At 40.4% G+C, this 21,375-nt stretch overlaps 1 protein-coding gene across 1 annotated transcript in view; it reads right to left on the bottom strand.

Annotated features, from left to right (window-relative positions):
- Positions 1-21,375, bottom strand: part of LOC132401348 (dynein axonemal heavy chain 8-like) — an 895,336-nt gene that overhangs the window by 744,951 nt on the left and 129,010 nt on the right. The window contains exon 12 of the mRNA XM_059983478.1: positions 4,441-4,587. Coding sequence (XP_059839461.1) covers positions 4,441-4,587 — 147 coding nt within the window. The remainder of the gene's footprint in view (positions 1-4,440; positions 4,588-21,375) is intronic.

The following is a 21,375-nucleotide window of genomic DNA, read 5'->3' as shown; positions in this document are numbered from 1 at the left end:
TTTGATGGTATCAGAAAGTATCTGGCAAGTGTAGATTGGGACAGGCTGTCTTCTGGCAAAACCGTACTTGATAAGTAGGAGATCTTCAAAAGTGAAATTTAGAGAGTACATAGCTTGTGTGTGCCTGTCAGAATAAAAGGTAAAGATAACTAGAATAGGAACGTTGACTTTCAAGAGATATCGAGGCCATGGTTAGGAAAAAAAGCATAGCAAGTAAAGGCAGGTAGGAACAAATGAGGTGTTAGAAATGCAGGAGAACACTTAACAAAGAAATCAGCAGGGTTAAAAGATGGTCTGAGGTTGCCTTAGCAGACAAGGTGAAAGAAAATCCGAAGGGATTCTACAGATTCATTAAGAGCAAAAGGATTACCTGTAAGGAGTCTAAAAAGATGTGGGAGATCTTAATTAGATTTTTTTCAATAATATTTACTCAGGAGATGGACACAGAGTACATAGAAGTGAGCAGAAGCAGCATCGGCTTCATGGACCCGATACAGATTACAGAGGAAATGTTTGCTGTCTTGAGACAAATTAGAGTGGATAAATCCTCAGGGCTTGACAAGGTATCCCTGCAGGAGGCAAGTGCAGAAACTGCCAGGGCCAAAGCAGAGATATTTAAATCATCTTTAGTGACAGTACCAGTGGATTGGAGGATAGTCAATTTTGTTCCACTGTTCAAGAAAGATGATTATAGGCCTGACATCAGTAGTGGGAAAGTTTTTGGAAGGTAATCTGAGGGACCAGATATATAAGTATTTGGATAGACATAGACTGATTAAGGATAATCAGCACGGCTTTGTGATGAGGTAGTAAATTGGATTAGACAGTAGCTTTGTGGGAGAAGCTAGAGAACGGTAGTAGTGGTACCACAGCTCCAACACCATGTTCAAGTTTGCTGATGACACCACTGTTGTTGGTTGTATCAAAGGTGGTGATGAGTCAGCATGCAGGAGAGAGATTGAAAATTTGGTTGAGTGGTGTCATAACAACAACTTCTTACTCAATGTCAGCAAGACCAAGGAACTGATTGTAGACTTGAGGAGAGGGAAGCCAGAGGTCCATCAGCCAGGTCTCATTGGATTATCAGAGGTGGAGAGGGTCAGTAACTTTAAAATTCTGGGTGTTACTATTTCAGAGGATCTGTCCGGGACCCAGCATGTAAATGCAGTTACAAAGAAAGCACGACAGTGCCTCTACTTCCTTAGGAGTCTACAGAGATTCAACATGACATCAAAAACTTTGAGGAACAACTATATATTTGTAGTGGAAAGTGTATTGACTGGCTGTATCAGGGAAAACCAATGTTTTTGATCGTAAAATCCTACAAAAGGTAGTGGATTCAACCCAGTAAAGGTCTCCCAACCATGAAGCACATCAACGTGCAATGCTGTTGTAGAAACACAGCATGCATCATCAACGATACTTACCACCCAGGCCATGCTCTTTTCTCACTGCTGCCATCAGGTGGAAGGTACAAGAACCTCAGGGCTCTCACCACCAGGTTCAAGGACAGTTACTACCACTCAACCATTAGGCTATGGAACAAAAGAGGATAACGATATTCACCTGCTCATCTGTTGAGATGTTCCCACAACCAATGATCTCACTTTATGGACTCCTTTTATCTTGTTATCTCATGTTCCCATTATTTACTGTTAGTTATTTATATTTGTATTTGCACAGCTTGTTGTCTTCTGCACTCTACTTGATGGTTCATTGAATTCTGTTATACTTACTATTCTATAGATTTTCTGAGTATGCCCACAGGAAAAAGAATATCAGAGTTGTAGGTGGTGATATATATATACATTCTGATAATAAAATTTACTTTGAACTTTGAGTTGTGATATTGTCCCTGATTCATGGTGTAACTCCTCCCCATCTTTTACATCCCTCTCTATATCTTCTAAAGTATTGAAATCTTGGAACATCAAGCTGTTAGTTCTGTTCCTATCTCAATCAAGTTTCTGTCATGACCATAATATCATTATTGCATGTATTTATTGATCCAGGCTCCATATTCATGTACCTTCCCTTAATACCCCTTGCATTAAAATAGACATATTTCAACTCATCTGTCCCATTACCTTTTATCTGTCCTTTCTTACAGACTTATTGGTCAAGGCATCTTCGTTCCCCCCAATCCTCCCAGTTTCTGATCTGGTACTCCCTACCAAACTCCCAAAACTATCTTGAGTAGTATAGCATATCTACTCATTAGGATATTGGTTCTTCTTCAGTTAAGGTGCAATCTGTCTCTCTTCTTCAGTTTTCTCTGCCCTAAAAGAGATTACAATGATCCAAAAACCTGAAACTTTGTCCCTGAGCTAGCTCCTCAGCTACACATTCATTTGCTCTTTCTATTCCTATTTTCATTAGCGTATGGCACTGGGAGAAAACTAGAGGTGCTAACCTCAAAATCTGAAGGGTTAGGGATGAATTGCCATCAGAGCAAGGTTGGAGCAAGTACAGGTGAATTCTGTCACAGAAAAGGAACCAACTATGTTTCTACCTTTTCACTTAGAAAGAAGGCTGAAGTAAGATTGAATCATGTAAATTTATATAAATATTGGCCATTTAGTCCATCAAATCAATGTTAGCAATAGTGCATTCTAAATTAATGCTACTCCCCAGTTCTAAATCCATTAACTCGCAGCTGCTCAGATGCTTTCTAAGTATGCTCAGGGTTTCTATCTCTACAACTACACAGTTCTTCTCATAACCATAATTCTCCAAACCTGATGCCACCTTCAATAATTTCCATAGCATCTTGTCTAACTCATTCTCATATCTACCCATGGTATGATTATCAAACCGGTACATTACTCTTAGGAATCCTTGTCCCACAAATGCTCAAAACATATGAGCATTCAGAATGGTACTAAGAGCCTCCAATCAATTCACAACACACAGAAGTACAATACAAAAATTGGAATCAATTCACTAGCATCACAGAGTAAGGCAGTATGGGACAAAGCCCTTTGGTCCAACTAGCTCATGTCAATAATGGTGCCTGCCAAGCTTGTGCCATTTGCCTGTGTTAGGCCCACATCTCTCTAAACCCTCCTTTCCATCAGCTTATCCAAATTTTTTAAAATGCTATTGTATCTGCCTCAAGCATTTTTTCTGGAAGCTCATTTAATATATGAGCCATCCTCTATGTGAAGAAATTGCCCCTCAGTTCCCTTTGAACTCTTTCATATCTCACCATAAACATATAATCTCTAGTTTTTAATTCCCTTTTCCCTTGAATTTCAACATTGAACTCAACTTTCAGATAACTAGCCTTTCTTGTTTATGCCAGAACTGGCTAGTTCCGACATATCATCTGTCCTGTGACAGTAACTCAAGATTTTCACTCTCCATAGGTGTTGTTTGACCTATGTAGTATTTCCAGTGTTTACATTTATTTCAAATTTTTAGCAATTGTTGTATAGAGCATCTCACAGTTACAGCATGTTTTTTAAAAATCTCTACACAAATTTTTAGAGAGAAACCAACATGCACTTCACTCTTTTTGATACCACTGACAGCAATTCCATCATATATACAGTCTTTGTCTCCACCTTATCACCTTACCTTTTACATTACCTGTATTTTTCCTTGACATCTGTCCCTTGCTCTACAACTTAAAACATGTTAATTATTTCTACCTGAAATGTTCAATGTTTCTCTCTTAAGACTGCCTAGTTTGCTGAATAACTGCAAATTTTGCATTTTTACTTCATAAAACAAATTATATGCTATCTCCTGACTTTCAGAAAGCCTTAAAATGTGTTACATAAGAGATTATTAAAGGAAATGAGAGCATATTATACTTCAGATAATATGGTTTGAGGATTGCTCATGGGACAGAAAACTGAGAAAGATTAAATTGATCATTTTTGATTCTCTATGCTTCTTCTAATGGGATATTTAAAGGACAAATGATGTGGTCCTAGCTTTTCAGAAGCTATATCAATGCTTTTTTTGGCAGGAGTCAAAAAACAGAGAGATAAGAGACAGAATAATTAAATAGAAGTCATGATCAATGAAGAATAATTAAGAAAAATTTAAAATCATGCATTTTGATGTAAAAAATGTAAGTATTTTAAAATACATAGTAATGATGGCAGGGATATTGACAAGATATACTGCAGTTTATCAAAGGTAGATTTAACCATAATTTCCTCAATCCTATTGGATTTGGTAATTAAAATCAGCCCTATTCTCAGAAATGTCATTGCTTAATGCTTTACATCACAATTCGGCTTGTATTGCTGCACATGTTAATATAATTATAATGTATAACATTAATTCCAATACCCAGAATTAAAGCTACAATTAATAAGTTATTGTATGAAATAGTTTTATTTAAATATTAGCATCATACAGCAAAATGAGTAGAAACTGTAATTCTATACAAAATCTGCATCATATTTTTCCTAAATTCCAACTTACTTTTGCTAGTCTTTTGCAGAAGACATCAAGTTTACCAAAAATATACATTTCAGACACATCAAATGGACTATCTCGTTCTGTTTCAGCAGCTTTTTGCTTTGTTTTCTGGAAATACGTACGATATTCATGTAACAATGCTTCACATTCCTGATAAACAAGATAAAACAAATCAGTTTATAATATATTCCTATTAAAATATAATTATTAATTAAAATGAGATTAGCTAAATTGTAGCTATTTTTCATCCTGTCTGGATCTTCCAGTTGCCAACATTTTAATTTACTTTCTCTTTCCCATATCAACGTATTTGGCCTTGTCCTCCTCTACTGCCAAATTGAAGCTTAATGTAATTAAAGGAAAAGTACATTATATTCCAAATGGGTAGTCTCCAACCTGCAGCATAGAAACAGGACCTTTGGCTCAACTTGTCCATGCTGACCAAGATGCTCCATTCAAGCTAATCCCCTTTGCCAGCATTTGGCCCATAACCTGCTAAACCTTTATTCATGTACTTATGCAATTGTCTTTTAAAACTGCCGCAACCACTTCCTCTAGCAGCTCATTCCATGTGCACACCACACTTTGTAAATATTTCCCATATCATCTTAAACCTATGTCTTTTTGTTCCTGATCCATAATCCTGCAGAAAAAGTGCATTTAGTCTATCTATGCTCCCTCATGATTTTATACACCTCTATAAAATCATTGCCCAGTTTTCTACACTTCAGGAATAAGGTTCTAGTCTGCCTACCTGCTCCCTATATATAACTCAGCCCTTCAAGTCTTGGCAACATCCTTGTAAATCTTACAAGTTTAATAACACAATCAACCTTGCCAGCTTGAAGAATTCTCTGACCAAATACAACCAACATATCACCTGTTCAACCAAAGAAGCCAACACACTTGAACACTGTTTCATCACCAGCAAGAATATTAACGTTCCACTCCACATCTGAACTTTGGAAACTCTGATCACTTGGCTGTACTTCTATTCCCAATGTATAGGCATAGACTAAAGACCAGTGGCGAGGACCATGCAAGTATGGTCAAGGAGGTGGAGGAGCATTTATAGGACTGCTTTGAGTTGGAGGATTGGGCAATATTCATGGATTCATTTTCAAATCTGAATGAACATGCCACAGTTGTCCCCAACTTCATTAAGACCTGTGTGGATGAGTGTGTGTCTTTAAGAACATATTGGACATACCCAAACCAAAAGCTGTGGATGAATCAGGAGATTCATAGTTTGCTGAGGGCTAGATCCTTGGTGTTCAGGGATGATAATCCAGAACTATACGAGTCATCCAGGTATGACCTTCAGAAGGCTATTTTAAGAGTGATAAAAACAATTCTGATTGAAGCTAGAGATGGAATTGCATGCGTGTCAGCTCTGTCTGGTAAAATTTGTAGCAGATTACTTCCTACAATGTGAAATGTAACATCATGAATGGCTGTGAGGCTTCACTCCCAATGAGCTCTATGCATTTTATGCATGCTTTGAAAGGGAGAATAAATCTACACCTGTATGAATCTCTGCAGCATCTGTTGATCCTGTGATCTCTGTCTTGAAAGTCAACGTCAGAACATCTTTCAAGAGACTGAACTCTCACAAGGTGTCAGACTCCTGCTAGGGCACTGAAAACCTGTAACAATCAACTGGAAGGAGTGTTCAATGATGTCTTCCGTTTCTTACTGCTGTAGTTGGAGGCTCCCAACTACTACAAAAGGTTGTCAATCATACCAGTGCTCAAAAAGAGCTGGATGAGCTGCCTCAATGACTATCACCCAAATGCACTCACATCAATGGTGATAAAGTGCTTTGAGAGGTTGGTCATTCCTGCCTAAACAAGGACATGGATCCACTACAATTTGTCACATATCACCACAATAGATCTAGAGAAGAGGCAATCTCACTTGGGCTTGGATCACATGGACAACAGTATTAACTATATGAAGCTGCTTTTTATTGATTACAGCTCAGCATTTAACAACATCATACTCTCAATACTGTTCAACAAGCTCCAAAACCTGGGCCTCTGTATCTCGCTCTGCAACTGGAACCCTGACTTCCTCAGCAGGAGATCACAGTTAGTGTTGATCAGAAATAACATCTCCTCGTCACTAACAATAACACTGGTATACCTCAAGGATACATTCTTAGCCCATTGCTCTTCTCTCGCTCTACACCCATGACTGTGTGACTAGACACACTCAAAATCCATCAATAAATTTACCAATGACACAACTATAGTTGGTAGAATTCAGATGGTGACAAAGAATGAGTACAGGAGTGAAATAGATCAGATGGTTGAACAACAACCTTGCACTCAACATCAGTAAGACCAAGGAATTGATCGTAGACTTCAAAAGGGGAAGTCAAGGGAACACACATGAACCCTCATCAAAGGATAAGCAATGGAAAGATTGAGCAGCTTCAAGTTCCTGGGTGTCAACATTGATAAAGATCTATCCTGGGCCTAACATATTAATGCAATTATAAAGAAGGCACAAAAGTGGCTATATTTCATTTGGAGTTTAAGGAGACAAGGTATATCACAAAAGACTTGCCAATTTCTACAGATGTACCATGGAGAGCATTCTAACTGGATGCATCATAGTCTGGTATGGAGTAGCCAGTGCACAGGATCAGAAAAAGCTGCAGAAATTTACAAACTCAGCCAGCTTCATCATGGGCACTCACCACCCCAACATCAAGAGTATCTTCAAAAGGCAATGCTTCAAAAAGGCTGCTCTCATCATTAAAGACGCCAATCACCTGGGGCATGCCCTCTTCTCATTGCCACCATTAAGGAGGAGGTACAGGAACCTGAAGATCCATTCTCAATGTTTTAGGAACAGCTTCTTCTGACTGGAAAATTGAATTCATGTACACTACCTCTATTTATTTTCTCTTTTTGCACTATATATATTCTTATTGTAATTTATAGTTTTTATTGTTATCTATTCCATTGTTACTGCTGCCACAAAACAGCAAGTTTCACAACATATGCCAGTGATATTAAACCTGATCCTGATCTTTCCAATAGTAGGGCAACCAAAACTGAACAACGTTCCAAAGTGTAACCTCACCAGTGTCCCATACAACCTCCAGTTTTTAACTTGGTAAATTGGTTTATTACTTCCACATGTACCAAGGTACACTGAGAAACTTGTCTTGCATGCTGTGCATACAGATCATTTCAATACAACAGTGCATTAAATAGAACAAGGGGAAACAATAACATATTTCAAAATAAAGTGTTAGTCACAGAGAAAATGTAGTACTCAATGCCCTGACTTATAAAGGTCAGCATGCCAAAAGATGTCTTCACCACTCTGTCTACCCCTGGGCAATCACTTTCAGGGAACATTGTATTTGTATTCCAAGATCGCTCTGTCTGCAACATTCCCTGGGGTGCTCCCACACACTTTGAAAATCCTGTCTGGATTTGACTTCCTAAAATGCAAAATGGAGCACTTAACCAAATTAAACTCCATTTATCATTCTTCAGTCTACCTACTCAACAGATCAATTTCCCCCTTTAATTTTGTATTTTAGTGTCACCTGCAAACTTTCTAATTATGCCTTATACATTTGTATCCAAATTGTTGATATGGATGACAAACAACAATGGGCCTAGCATGGATCTCAAGATGGAGAAGCGAACTTTTACCATCACCCTCTACTTAGTAACATCAAGCCAAATGTGAATCAAATTAGCCAGTTATCCCTGGATACTATGCGATCTAAGCTTCCTGAGCAGTCTAACAGGAGGAACCTTGTCAGAGGGCTAAATGAAATCCACGGATCCATTCAACCTCCATTCACCAAGATATGTTGCCTGGATTTGAATGTAAATGCTATAAGCAGAAGGTAGACAAACTTGGACTGTTTTCTCTTCTATATGAGAGTCTAGGAGGGAACACTGGCAGACATCCCACCTCTCCCGGAAGTTCCGGAAGTCTTCTGCATATTGATAGTGACTCCCTAATGCCCGGAAAGTATATACAATATCCTGGAAATCGATTTTTTTTGGGAGGGAGAGGGTAGAGGGGAGTAGGGAGATAGAGCATCCTGATTGGTCTCCCTTCGTGCTAAGTAGACCTATCAGTTTTCTCTATGGGCAGGCTTTACAGTTGACCTCAAAAATAATGGCAGTGTTGCTCGCTGCACTGTTTGCAACAGTGACTTTTCTGTTGCCCATTGTGGGTTAAAATGTAAAAGACATGTTGAGGTGAGTTTAACAGGTGTCATTCATTCATTAGCATAGCTAACATTATTTAAACGAGCTGGCTAGCTGTTAAAGAACTACTCTATTGATGCCTTACATGATGAGGCCAAACTATGCTTAAAGTTGTAATAGAATAAACATGATAATATAATATAAATATATATTTTAATGTCACATTTTCTGCATATACTCAACTTGGTTTAAAGATTAGACAAAATCACTAAACAAAGTATTACATATTGGAGGTCGACCGGGAGGGGGTGGATTTGGGGTTGCGGGGGTGTTACCTCCCTGAAATGAGTTTTTGCAGTGTGGGATGTCTGCACTGGGTGCCTGGAAAACTTGCTCTGCACATCTTCTTTGAACATACTCCCTCTCAACTTATTTATGCCCTCTAATACTTGACATTTCTGCCCTAGGAAAAAGACTCTGACTATCTACCCAATGTATGCTGATACTAATTTTATAAAATTCTATAGTATCTCCTCTTATCCTCCACAGCTCCAAAGAAAACAATCCAAGACTACCCTACCTCACCTTGTAGCAAATGCTCTCTAAACCAGACAGCATCCAAATGAATGTTCTCTGCACCAAAGTTTCCAGATCTCACCTCTAATGGGCAACTAGAACTATACACCCTGCTCCAAATGTGGCCTAACATTTTACAGAGCTCCAACATCACTTAAATTTCTAACTTAAATCTCAAAATAAAACTCTTACCTGAAATAATAACGAGGCAGCCTACAGAGAAGAAGTCATCACCATGACATAGTGATGGTGTCAATATCACAAAAACAAAAGAACCGGTTGTGGACTACAGGAGGAACAGAGATATGCTCATCTCTATTGACATCAATGGATCTGGGATCGAGAGGGTGAACAGCTTCAAGTTCCTCGGTATAGACATCACCAAGGATCTCACTTGTTCTGTACATACTGGTTGTGTGGTGAAAAATGCACAACAACGCCTCTTTCAGCTCAGATGGTTGAAGACTTTCAGCATGAGTCCCCAAATCCTAAGGACTTTCTACAGGGGCACAATTGAGAGCATCCTGACTGGCTGTATCACTGCCTGGTATGGGAACTGTACTTATCTCAATCGCAGGGCTCTGCAGAGAGTGGTGCAGACAGCCCAACACATCTGTGGATGTGAACTTCCTATTATTCAGGACATTTACAGCAACAGGTGTATAAAAAGGGCCCGAAGGATCATTGGGGACCCAAGCCACACCAACCACAAACTGTTCTAGCTGCTAACAACAAGGAAACGATACTGCAGCATAAAAGCCAGGACCAGCAGGCTCAGGGACAACTTCTTCCACCAGGCCATTAGGCTGATTAATTCACACTGACACAATTGTATTTCTAAGCTATATTGGCTGTTCTGTTGTATATCTTACTGTATATAACATTTATTACAAATTACTATAATTGCACATTCAGACAGAGATGTATCACAAAGATTTTTACTCCTCATGTATGTGAAGGATGTAAGAAATAAAGTCAATTCAACTAACTTCTTCACACTTACACTCAATGCTTTAACTGATGAATGTAAACATGATATTTGACTTTTCTTTTCCACCCTTCAATTTGTGCTGCCACTTTCCTAGAGCTATGAACTTAATTCCTACAGTCTTTCTGTACAGTAGTACTCTTAAGGGCCTGCAAGTTGCTGTGTATATTCACCTTATATTTTAAAGTACAACTCTACATTAGCCCAGATTAAACTTCATCTGTCATTTTCTGACAAAGCAGTGGATGTTGTCTGCATGGACTTCAAGGTTCCATATGGGAGGCTGGTTAAGAAGGTTCAGTCACTCGGCATTCAAGATGAGGTAGTAAATTAAATTAGACGTTGGCTTTGTGGGAGAAGCCAGAGGTGTAGTAGATGGTTTCCTCTCTGACTGGAGGCCTGTGACTAGTGGAGTGCTGCAGGGATCAGTGATAGGTTCTTTGTTGTTTGTTATCTTTATTAATGATCTGGATGATAATGTGTTTAACTGGATTAGCAAATTTGCAGATTACACCAAGATTTAGGGTGTAGTGGATAGCGAGGCAGATTGTCGTGGCTTGGAGCGGGATCTGCACGAGTTGGAAAAATGGGTTAAAAAAGGACAGATGGAAGTTAATACAGATAAGTGCTTGATGTTGCACTTTGGTAACCAACCTGAGAAGGTCTTACACACTGAATAGTAGGGCACTAAGAAGGGAGTTAGAAGAAAGGGATCTGGAAATATAGATCCATAATGCATTGAAAGTGGTGTCACAGGTTGGTGTGGTTGTAAAGAAGGCTTTTGGCACATTGATAAAATGCTATATCGAAGTTGCAAAAGACATTGGTGAGGCCTTATTTGCAGTATTGTGTGCATTTTTGGTCACCTACTTACAGGAAAGATGTAGATAAGATTGAAATAGTACAGAGAAAATAAACAAAGATGTTGCCAGGTCTGGGAGACTTCAGGTGTATGGAAAAAAATGAATAGGTTTAGACTTCATTCTTTGGAATATAGAAGATTGAGAGAAGATTTGATAGAGGTAGACAAAATTATGAGGAATATGGATAGGGTAAATGCAAACAGGCTTTTTCCACTGAGGTTGGGTGGGACTACAACAAGGGGTCATGGATTAAGGATGAAAGTGAAAGGTTTAAGGAACACAAGGGGAAACTTCTTCATTCAGAGGGAATGAGTGTGGAACAAGCTACTAGTACATGTGGTGCATGCAAGTTCAATTTCAATGTTTAAGAGAAATTTGGATAGGTACATGGATGGTAAGGGTATAGAGGGCTATGGTCCCAGTGCACGTCGATGGGAGCAGGCAGTTTAAATGACTAGGTACTGACTTGATGGGTGCTGTACATTTCTGTGATTATATGACTTCCCTACCTTCATCAATCATCTTCATCACCTCTTCAAAATTTCAATTAAGCTAATAAAACAATAACCCTTCAGCAAACCATTCTGACTATCCCTAATAATTCCACACTTTTCTAAATGTGAAAAGATTCTCTCATTAAGAATCCTCTCCAACATCTTCTCTACAACAAATACAAGTCTCACTGGTCTATAATTTTTTGGATTTTTCCCATTGATCTTCTTCACTAAATGAACAGCATTTTCTACTGTACATTCATCTGAGAAATCATCTCGGAATCAGAATCAGGTTTATTATCACCGGCATGTGTCGTGAAATTTGTTAACTTAGCAGTTCAATGCAATACATAATATAGAAGAAAAAAACAAAATAATAATAAATTAATAAATCAATTTACAGTATACCTATATTGAATAGATTAAAATTAAAAATCATGCAAAAAACAGAAATAATATATATTTTTAAAATGAGGTAGTGTTCACAGGTTCAATGCCCATTTAGGAAGTGGATGGCAGAGGGGAAAAAGCTGTCCCTAAATCGGTGAGTGTGTGCCTTCAGGCTTCTGTACCTCCTACCTGATGGTAACAGGGAGAAAAGAATATGCCCTGGGTGCTAGAAGTCCTTAATAATGGACATTGCCTTTCTGAGACCCCGTTCCTTGAAGGTGTCCTGGATACTTTGTAGGCTAGTACCCAAGATGGAGACGACTAAATTTACAACACTCTGCAGTTTCTTTTGGTCCTGTGCAGTAGCACCCCCCCCCCCCACCACATCATACAGCCTGCCAGCTCTCCATGGTACATCTATAGAAGTTTTTGAGTGTATTTGTTGATATAACAAATCTCTTCAAACTCCTAATGAAGTATTGTTGCTGTCTTGCCTTCTTTATAATTGCATCGATACATTGGGACAAGGTTAGATCCTCAGAGATCTTGACACGCAGGAACATGAAACTGCTCACTCTCTCCACTTCAGATTCCTCTATGAGGAATGATATGTGTTGCTTTGTCTTACCCTTCTGGAAGGCCACAGTCAACTCTTTTGTCTTACTGCCGTTGAGTGCAAGGTTGTTGCTGCAACACCACTCCTCCTGTCTCGCTCCTGTCTGCCCTCTTGTCTCCATCTGAGATTCTACCAACAATGGTTGTATCATCAACAAATTTATAGATGGTATTTGAGCAATGCCTAGCCACACAGTTGTGGGTAAAGGGAGAGTAGAGCAGTGGACTAAACACACACCCTTGAGGTGCACTAATGTTTATTATCGGTGAGAAGGAGATGTTATCACCAATCTGCACAGATTGTGGACTTCCAGTTTGGAAGTCGAAGATCCATTTGCAAAGGGAGGTACAGAAGCCCAGGTACTGTAACTTCTCAGACAGGACTGTAGGAATGATAGTATTAAATGTCAAGCTATAGTCAATGAACAGCATCCTGACATAGGTGCTTGTGTTGTTCATGTGGTCTAAGGCCGTGTGAAGAGCCATTGACCTATTTTGGCTATAGGCAAATTGCAATGGGTCCAGGTCCTTGCTGAGGCAGGAGTTCAGTCTATCATGACCAATCTCTCAAAGCACTTCATCACGGTAGATCTGAGTCCTACCCGGCAATAGTCATTAAGGCAGTTCACATTATTCTTCTTCGGCACTGGTATAATTGTTGCCTTTTTGAAGCAAGTGGGAACTTCCACCCATAGCAGTAAGAGGTTGAAAATGTCCTTGAATACTCCCGCCAGTTGGTTGGCACTGGTTTTCAGAGCCTTACTAGGTACTTCATCAGAACATTCCGCCTTGCAATGGTTCACTCTCTTTAAAGACAGCCTAACAGAGGCCTCTGAGACAGAGATCACAGGGTCATCAGGTGCAGCAAAGATCATCACCAATGTAGCTATACTCGCCCTTTCAAAGCGTACATAGAAGGCGTTGAGTTCATCCGTTAGTGAAGTATCGCTGCCATTCATGCTATTGGGTTTCACTTTGTAGAAAGTATTTCATCTTCCAAACGCTGCCAGAGTTGTTGTACCTCCAATGTCACCTTCAACCTCATTTGAAGTTGTCTCTTTGCCCTCAAATTAGCCCTCAACAAATCATACCTGGTTTTCTGGTACAGACCTGGGTTGTCAGACTTAAATGGCACTGATCTAGTCATCAACAGATAATGTAACTTCTGGTTCATCCGCAGATTTTGGTTTGGAATGTACAGCAAGTCTTTGTAGGCACACACTCATCCACGCAGGTTTTAATGAAGTCGGTAACAACTGCAGCACTCATCCAGATTCAAAGATGAATTCCTGTATGCAGCCCAGTCCACTGATTCAAAGCAATCCTGTAAGCGCTCCTGTGTTTCTCTTGTCCATACCTTCTTTGTCCTCGCTACTGGTGCTGCAGTCTTCAGTCTCTGCCTATACTCAGGGAGTAGAAGTACAGCCAGGTGATCAGATTTCCCAAAGTGAAGGCATGGAATAGTACAGTAGATGTTCTTGATGGCGGTGTAACAGTGGTCCAGTGTGTTGTTTGCTCTAGCATTGTAAGTGACCTATTGATGGCAATTGCTTAGTGATTTTTTTTAGACTAGCCTGGTTAAAATTCCCCAAAACGATGGTGAGAGGGCACAAAGATATTTGTCAAGGCCCTGCAATCTTCTCTCTTGCTTCTCTCATTAACCTGGGATAGATCTTAGGCCCTAAAGACTCATTCTCCTTAATGTTCTTCAAGAAACCCAAATTATCCTCCTTCTTGATCTCAACATGCCTGAGTATATCAATATACCCTTCCTTGAGCTCATCATCCTCCATGCCTTTCTTCTTGATGAATTTCAATGCAAAGTACTTATTTAATATCATGCCACATCCTCAGGTTCCAAACTAAGATTCCCTTCTTTATCCTTAAGTGCTCTCCCAAGCCATAGTCTTGTTTTCAGCGTCTTTGGATTTTCTTGCCAAGTAAATTTCATGGACCCTTTTGGCACACATAATACTGAACCCCACTTGAGTTCTTTCCTGCTTTCTTTAGATTCATCAAGGGCCCTGCTGATTTCATCTTCCTAAATATTACATATGATTACTTTCTCTTCTTGACAGTATTTTCAACATCTTCTGTCGTCCATGGTTACCAAACCTTGCCATCTTTGTCTTTCCTCTTTACTAGAACTTGCTCATTCTGAATTCTGATCAGCTGGCCAGTAAACAATTCCTACATGCAAGATATGGACTTGTCCAATAATTGCTGCTTCCAATCTACTCACTTTACCTATTGTCTAATGATATTTTCCATTTGCCTTCCCCCCCATTTGAGTACTGTCCATCTTCACTCCTCTCTGAGCCTTATTCAAAACTATCTTAAAACAAAAGGAGTTATAATCACTGTTGGACTACCTACATACTGTTCCAAGAAACCTTGTCAGTTGCATCTAACAAATTCTACTCTATCTAAACCTCTGAAGGAAGTCCCAGTCAATATTAGGAAAATATTAGTTCCAGTACAAAAACCCACCTACAGCAAAGACATCTTGCATACCCTCCATCATTTGGACAACATTCAATTCCCCAGTCCCCACCACCTCACCTTCACTATGGATATCCAGTCTTTGTACACCTCTGTGACCAATTAGGATGGTCTAAAAGCTTTCCAATTTCTTTCTACAAAAGTTCCAAACTATTTCCCTCCACCAACTTTCTCATCCCCCGGATGAATTACTTACATACTTACTTATTGACTGACCATAACATCTGCTGGCATTTAGGAATGCAATGAAGGTCCTCCATCCGTCTGTCCTTGGCAACTCTGATGTTCATTGCTATTTCTATAACTATTTTGTTTTACCAGTCGGGGTTGTTTGCCCTGAGCTGAACACCCGAACATAGAGGACCAGTGGAACACTCTTAGTACAGCCTCTACCCTTTGATCTGTTTGACATGGGTGACCCTATGAAGAGCCAAAGTATAAAGTCCTGATACCAGCTAACATAGCTCTCCAGGTCACTAAGGCACACAAGCCTTCAAACAAGGATGTGGTGACATTGGAAGATGGATAAAGTTGTTCTTATCTTAAACAAATTTTGACTCCTCACTTTCTACAAATCAGACTTGTAGTCATGGACTCCCAGTCGCAGATCATTTCAACTCCCTTTTGCAATCTCGCGCTGAGCTGCCATCTTGGCCTTCTCTACTGCCAGGATGATATCTAGTGCAAACTGGAGGAGCAATACCTCATGTTTCATCAGTAGTCTACAACCTAATGGTATGAATTTTGAATTTCCCAACATAAGGTAATTATCCCCTTTTTCCTTTTCTCTCCCCACTCTCCAATACCTCTTCCCTCTTCTGATCCTTCAGTTCTCTCACTTTTCTCTCATTTCCCAACCTCTTCCAGCTCCCCTTCAACCATATCCATCCATCTCCCCCTCCTGGCCTCAGCCATGCATTTAACAGACATGTTTCCCTACCCACCATCTGGTTCCAACTATCATTCATCTCTTCCCTAATGGTTCCCATTCTCAATTCATTTACTTATCAGAGTCCAGCATTAGTAGCCCTTTGTGTTCCTGTATATCTCCATCCAGTAGCAGGCTCCTATCCCCACACTCCCCTTTCCCCCAACTTGCTCCATCTGCTTTCTTTTCTTTAACCATTTACTCTCTCTCTCTCTTTGTGTGGATTATCATTCAGCTGCCAGTCTTCCAACTGCGCTCCTGCTCACTTCCTCTTGGCTCACTTCCTCTGCTCACTTGGCACTACTGCCTGTCACTTTACACCCCTCCTCAATCCACCAATCACCTTGGAAACCTTTATGACCTCTTTATGCTAGCCATTCACTATTCCACCTCTCCACTCTTAGTACTGATGCAGGGTTTCAACCTGAATTGTAAACAGTTTCCCCACCCCCCATAGATGCTGCATGACCTGCTGAGTTCCTCTAACAGATTGTTTTTCCAGATTCCAGCATCTGACATCTCATGTATCTCCACTACAACAACCCTGTTTGCTTTTAGAATCATAGAGTCGTAGAACACTACAACATAGAAACAGGCCTTCAGCCCATCTAGTCCATGCCAAACCAATAATCTGCCTAGTCCCATCGACCTACACTCAAACCACAGCCTGCCATATCCTTCCCATTGATATCCCTATCAAAATTTCCCTTAAATATTCAAATCGAGCCCACTTTCACCAATTGTATTGCCACCTCATTTTACAATCTCACCACCCCTTAAGTGAAGTTCTCCCTCATGTTCCCCTCAAATATTTCACTTTTCACCCTTAATCCATAACTTCTAGTTGTAGTCTCACCCAATCTCAGTGGAAAAAGCCTGCTTGCATTTAACCCATCTATACCTCTCATAATTATATGTACCTCTATCAAATCTCTCCTCAACCTTCTACATTCCAAGGAACAAAGTCCTTCCCTGTAACTCAGGTCCTCAAGTATCTACAACCTCCTTGTAAATTTTCTCTGCGCTTTTCAATCTTATTTACAGATTTCCTGTAGGTATGTGATCAAAACTGCACACAATACTGCAAATTGGGCCTCACCAATGTCTCACCCATCACCAATCCTTGTGGCACTCCACTAACCACAGTCCTCCAGCTAGAGAGGTAACTCTCTGTCTTCTACCACAAAGCCAATGTCTAATCCAATTTACTACCTCATCTGGAATGCAGAGCGAGTGAACTTTCTTGACAAACCTCCTATGTGGAAGGTTAGGTTATCCCTAATCAATACCTGTCTATCCAAATACTTACATGTTCTGATCTCTTAGAATACATTCCATTAACTTTCCCACTGCTAATATCAGGCTCACTAGCCTATAATTACCTGGCTTATTCTTAAGAGTCTTTTTTAAACAACGGAACATTAGCTATCCTCCAATCCTTCAGCACCTCATCCGTGGCTAAGGATGTTTTAAATATTTCTGATAGGGCCCTGCAATTTGAACACGAGCCTCCCACAGGGTCCAAGGGAAAACTTAATCAGGCCCTGGGGATTTATCCAGCCTAGTTTGCCATAAGGCAGTAAACACCTACTTGTCTCTAATCTGTATAGGATCCATGATCTTGCTGCTGCTTTGCCTCATTTCTATAGATGTTCTGTTTGTCTCTCAAGTAAATATAAAGGCAAAAAATCCAATTAAGATCTTCTTCATCTCTTTCACCTCTATGTATAAATTACCACTCTGATCTTCTGGAGGATCAATTTTGTCCCTTGCTATCCTTTTGCTCTTAATATAGAAGCCCTTGGGGTTCTCCTTCACCTTGTCTGCTGGAGTATCTCCATGCCTTCTTTTGGCCCTTGCTGATCTCTTTCTTAAGTGTTCTTTTGCATTTCTTAACCTCAAGTACTTTATATGTTCTTAACCTGCCTATACCAGCTCTGCACCTCTTTCTTTCACTTAACTAGGGTCTCATTACCCCATCCCTGATATATTTAGTTTCTTTCCCCCCTCCTTTCTCTCTCTCTCTCTCTCTCTCTCTCTCTCTCTCTGCCCATGACTCTGCCTGTTCTCCATCTCCCTCTGGTGCTCCCCTTCCCCTTCCTTTCTTCCTAGGCCTCCCGTCCAATGATCCTTTCCTTTCTCCAGCTCCATATCCCTTTTGCCAATCACCTTTCTGGCTCTCAGCTTCACCCCACCCCCTCCGGTCTTCTCCTATCATTCCACATTTTCCCCTCTCCCTCCTACTTTCAAATCTCTTACTATCTTTCCTTTCAGTTAGTTCCTTTCAGGGTCTCGGCCCAAAATGTCAACAGTGTTTCTCCTTATAGATGCTGCCTGGCCTGCTGTGTTCCACCAGCATTTTGTGTGTGTTGCTTGAATTTCCAGCATCTGCAGATTTCCTTGTGTTTGCCTCAAAACCATGGTTCCCTTAACCTTTTATCATTGTCTTTTATTCTGACAGGAGCATATTAACTCTGTAACCTCAAAATTTCACTTTTGAGAGCCTCCCACTTACCAAGTACACCTTCTCCAATAAACAACCTGTCCCAATCCACACCTGTCAAATCCTTTCTGATACCATCTAAATTGGTCTTTCTCCTATTTAAAATCTCAACCCAAGGACCAGACCTAACCGTTTTGATAAATGTCTTGAAACTAATGTTATTAAGATCATAAGATGTAAAGTGTTCTCCTACACAAGCTTCTGTCACCTGCCCTATCTTATTTCCAAATAAGAGGTCTACTATCACAACTCTCTCCAGTTGGGACTTCTATGTACTATGTTAAGGAAACTTTTCTGAACATACTTGATAAGCTCTTTCCCATCCAGTGCTTTTACAGTATACGAGTCCCACAAAATACATGGAAAGTGAAAATCACCTACTATCACACACTTATATTTCTTGCAATAGTCCCTGATCTCTCTACAAATTTTTTCCTCTGAATTCTGTAGACTGTTGGGTGTGTAAAATATAATCCTATTAATGTGGTCACACCTTCCTGCACTGCTCCTGTTACTATTCATGGTGAGGATGTGGATATGGTGAGGTCCTACAAGTACCAGGGGGTTCACCTGGACCACAGACATGAGTGGAGCAACAACACAAAGGCTGCATACAAGAAGGGCCCGAGTCACCTCTACTTCCTGAAGAGACTGAAGTCCTTTGGAGTATGCAGGCTTCTCCTTCACATGTTCCACCAGTCTGTTGTCACCAGTACAAACTTCTATGCAGTGGTATGCTGGGGCAATGGCATCTACATGGGTGATGTCAACAGGCTCAATAAACTGCTTAGAAAGACTAGCTCTGTAATAGGAGTCTAACTGGACAATTCTGGACAATGTTTCTCACCCCCTGAATGCCACCTTGGCTGAACAGAAGAGCACTTTTAGTAATAGACTAAGACAACTGTGCTGCTCCGAAGAGCACTATATGAGATCATCCTTACCCTCAGCCATTGGGCTCTATAATGAATCAACCTACAGCCGGGGAAGTGATCTTGTAATCTTTGACTTGTAAATCTTGTACATTTTATTTTTAAGGTAACATTTTTATTCTTTTTTATTTTTCTTCTAATATTTGTATATCTGTGCCCTTATGACACTATAATTTCCTTTGGGATTAATAAAGTATCTATCTTTTTCCTCTGATCTACCCAAAGTCCTTGTGCAGAATTCCCAAAAAGGTTGATTTGCAGGTTGAGTCTGTGGTGAGGAAGGCAAATGCAATATTAGCATTCATTTCAAGAGGACTAGAATATAAAAGCAAGGATGTAATATTGAGACTTTATAAAGCATTAGTGAAGCCTCACTTGCAGTATTGTGAACAGTTTTGGGCCCCTTATCTTAGAAAGGATGTGCTGAAACTGGAGAGGATTCAAAGGAGGTTCATGAAAATGATTCCATGATGCAATGGCTTGTCATATGAAGAGTGTTTGATGGCTCTGGGCCTGTATTCACTAAATACAGAAGAATGAGGGGTAACCTCATTGATTCACGAGGTTAATTCCTGGGATGTCCAGACTGTCTTATGCAGAGAGGTTAGAGAGACTGGGCTTGTACACACTGGAATTAAGGAGATTGAGAGGGGATCTGATTGCAACATATAAGATTATTAAGGGATTGGACAAGATAGAGGCAGGAAATATGTTCCAGATGCTGGGAGAGTCCAATACCAGAGGGCATGGTTTGAGAATAAGGGGTAGGTCATTTAGGACAGAGTTAAGGAAAAACTTCTTCTCCCAGAGAGTTGTGGGGGTCTGGAATGCACTGCCTCGGAAGGCAGTGGAGGCCAATTCTCTGGATGCTTTCAAGAAGGAGCTAGACAGGTATTTTATGGATAGGGGAATCAAGGGATATGGGGACAAGGCAGGAACCAGGTATTGATAGTAGATGATCAGCCATGATCTCAGAATGGTGGTGCAGGCTCAAAGGGCCGAATGGTTTACTTCTGCATCTATTGTCTATTGAAACCTATTGAATGATAGTTGATGGGGAGATGAAATATCCTATGATGGAAGAGTCTAAGATCAGAGGACACCACCTCAGAATAGAGGAGCGTCGTTTTAAAATGAAGATGAGGAGGAATTTCTTTGCCAGACTGTGGTGAATCAGTGGAATTCTTTGCCACAGGCAGCTGTGAAGGCCATGTCTTTAAGTATATTTAAGGCAGAGGTTGATAGTGTCTTGATTGGTCAAGGCACGAAAGGATATGTGGAGAAGGCTGAGAGGAGAGATTGGGGCTGAGTGGAAAATTGGATCAGCCATGATGAAATGGCAGAGCAGACCCAATGGGTCAAATAGCCTATATCTTATGATCTTATGGTCTAAAAAGCATCACTAGATGAGCTCTCCATTCTGTCCTGTCTGAGCATTGCCATATTTTCCTACTAGTAATGTCACCCCTTCCCCTTTAATTCCTCCCACGCTATCATGTCTAAAACAAAGTCACGCCCCTCCTGCAACCATTTCAATATGGTTACAATTTCATAATTCTGTAAGCTGAACCATGCCCTAAGCTCATTCGCCTTTCCTACTGTGGTGAACTACATATATACCTGTCTGGACACGACCCCCCCCCCCCACCCTTGCTGACTGCTCCTGTGGCTCCTCCCACAGACCCCGGTATAAAGGCGATTGGAGACACTGCCCTGGCCTCAGTCTCCAGGATGTAGTGTGGTGGTCAATTGCTGCTTGTTCTTTCTTCCAGCCAACAAAAGCCTATATCTCACCTCACGTCTCAGAGAGTTATCGATGGTGCATCACCTACAACACTCCTTGCATTGAAATATACGCAGCTCAGAACATTAGCTGCACCATGCTCAACCTTTTGATTCTTGACTTTTTCTGTCAGCTTAACGACATCTTTCTCCACAACTACTCCACTATCTGTTCTGG

This window comes from Hypanus sabinus, chromosome 10 (assembly GCF_030144855.1).
Source record: "Hypanus sabinus isolate sHypSab1 chromosome 10, sHypSab1.hap1, whole genome shotgun sequence".
NCBI classification, from domain to species: Eukaryota; Metazoa; Chordata; class Chondrichthyes; order Myliobatiformes; family Dasyatidae; genus Hypanus; species Hypanus sabinus.
Note: the sequence above shows the minus strand (reverse complement) of the source record. Positions and strands in the feature narration are given on the sequence as shown.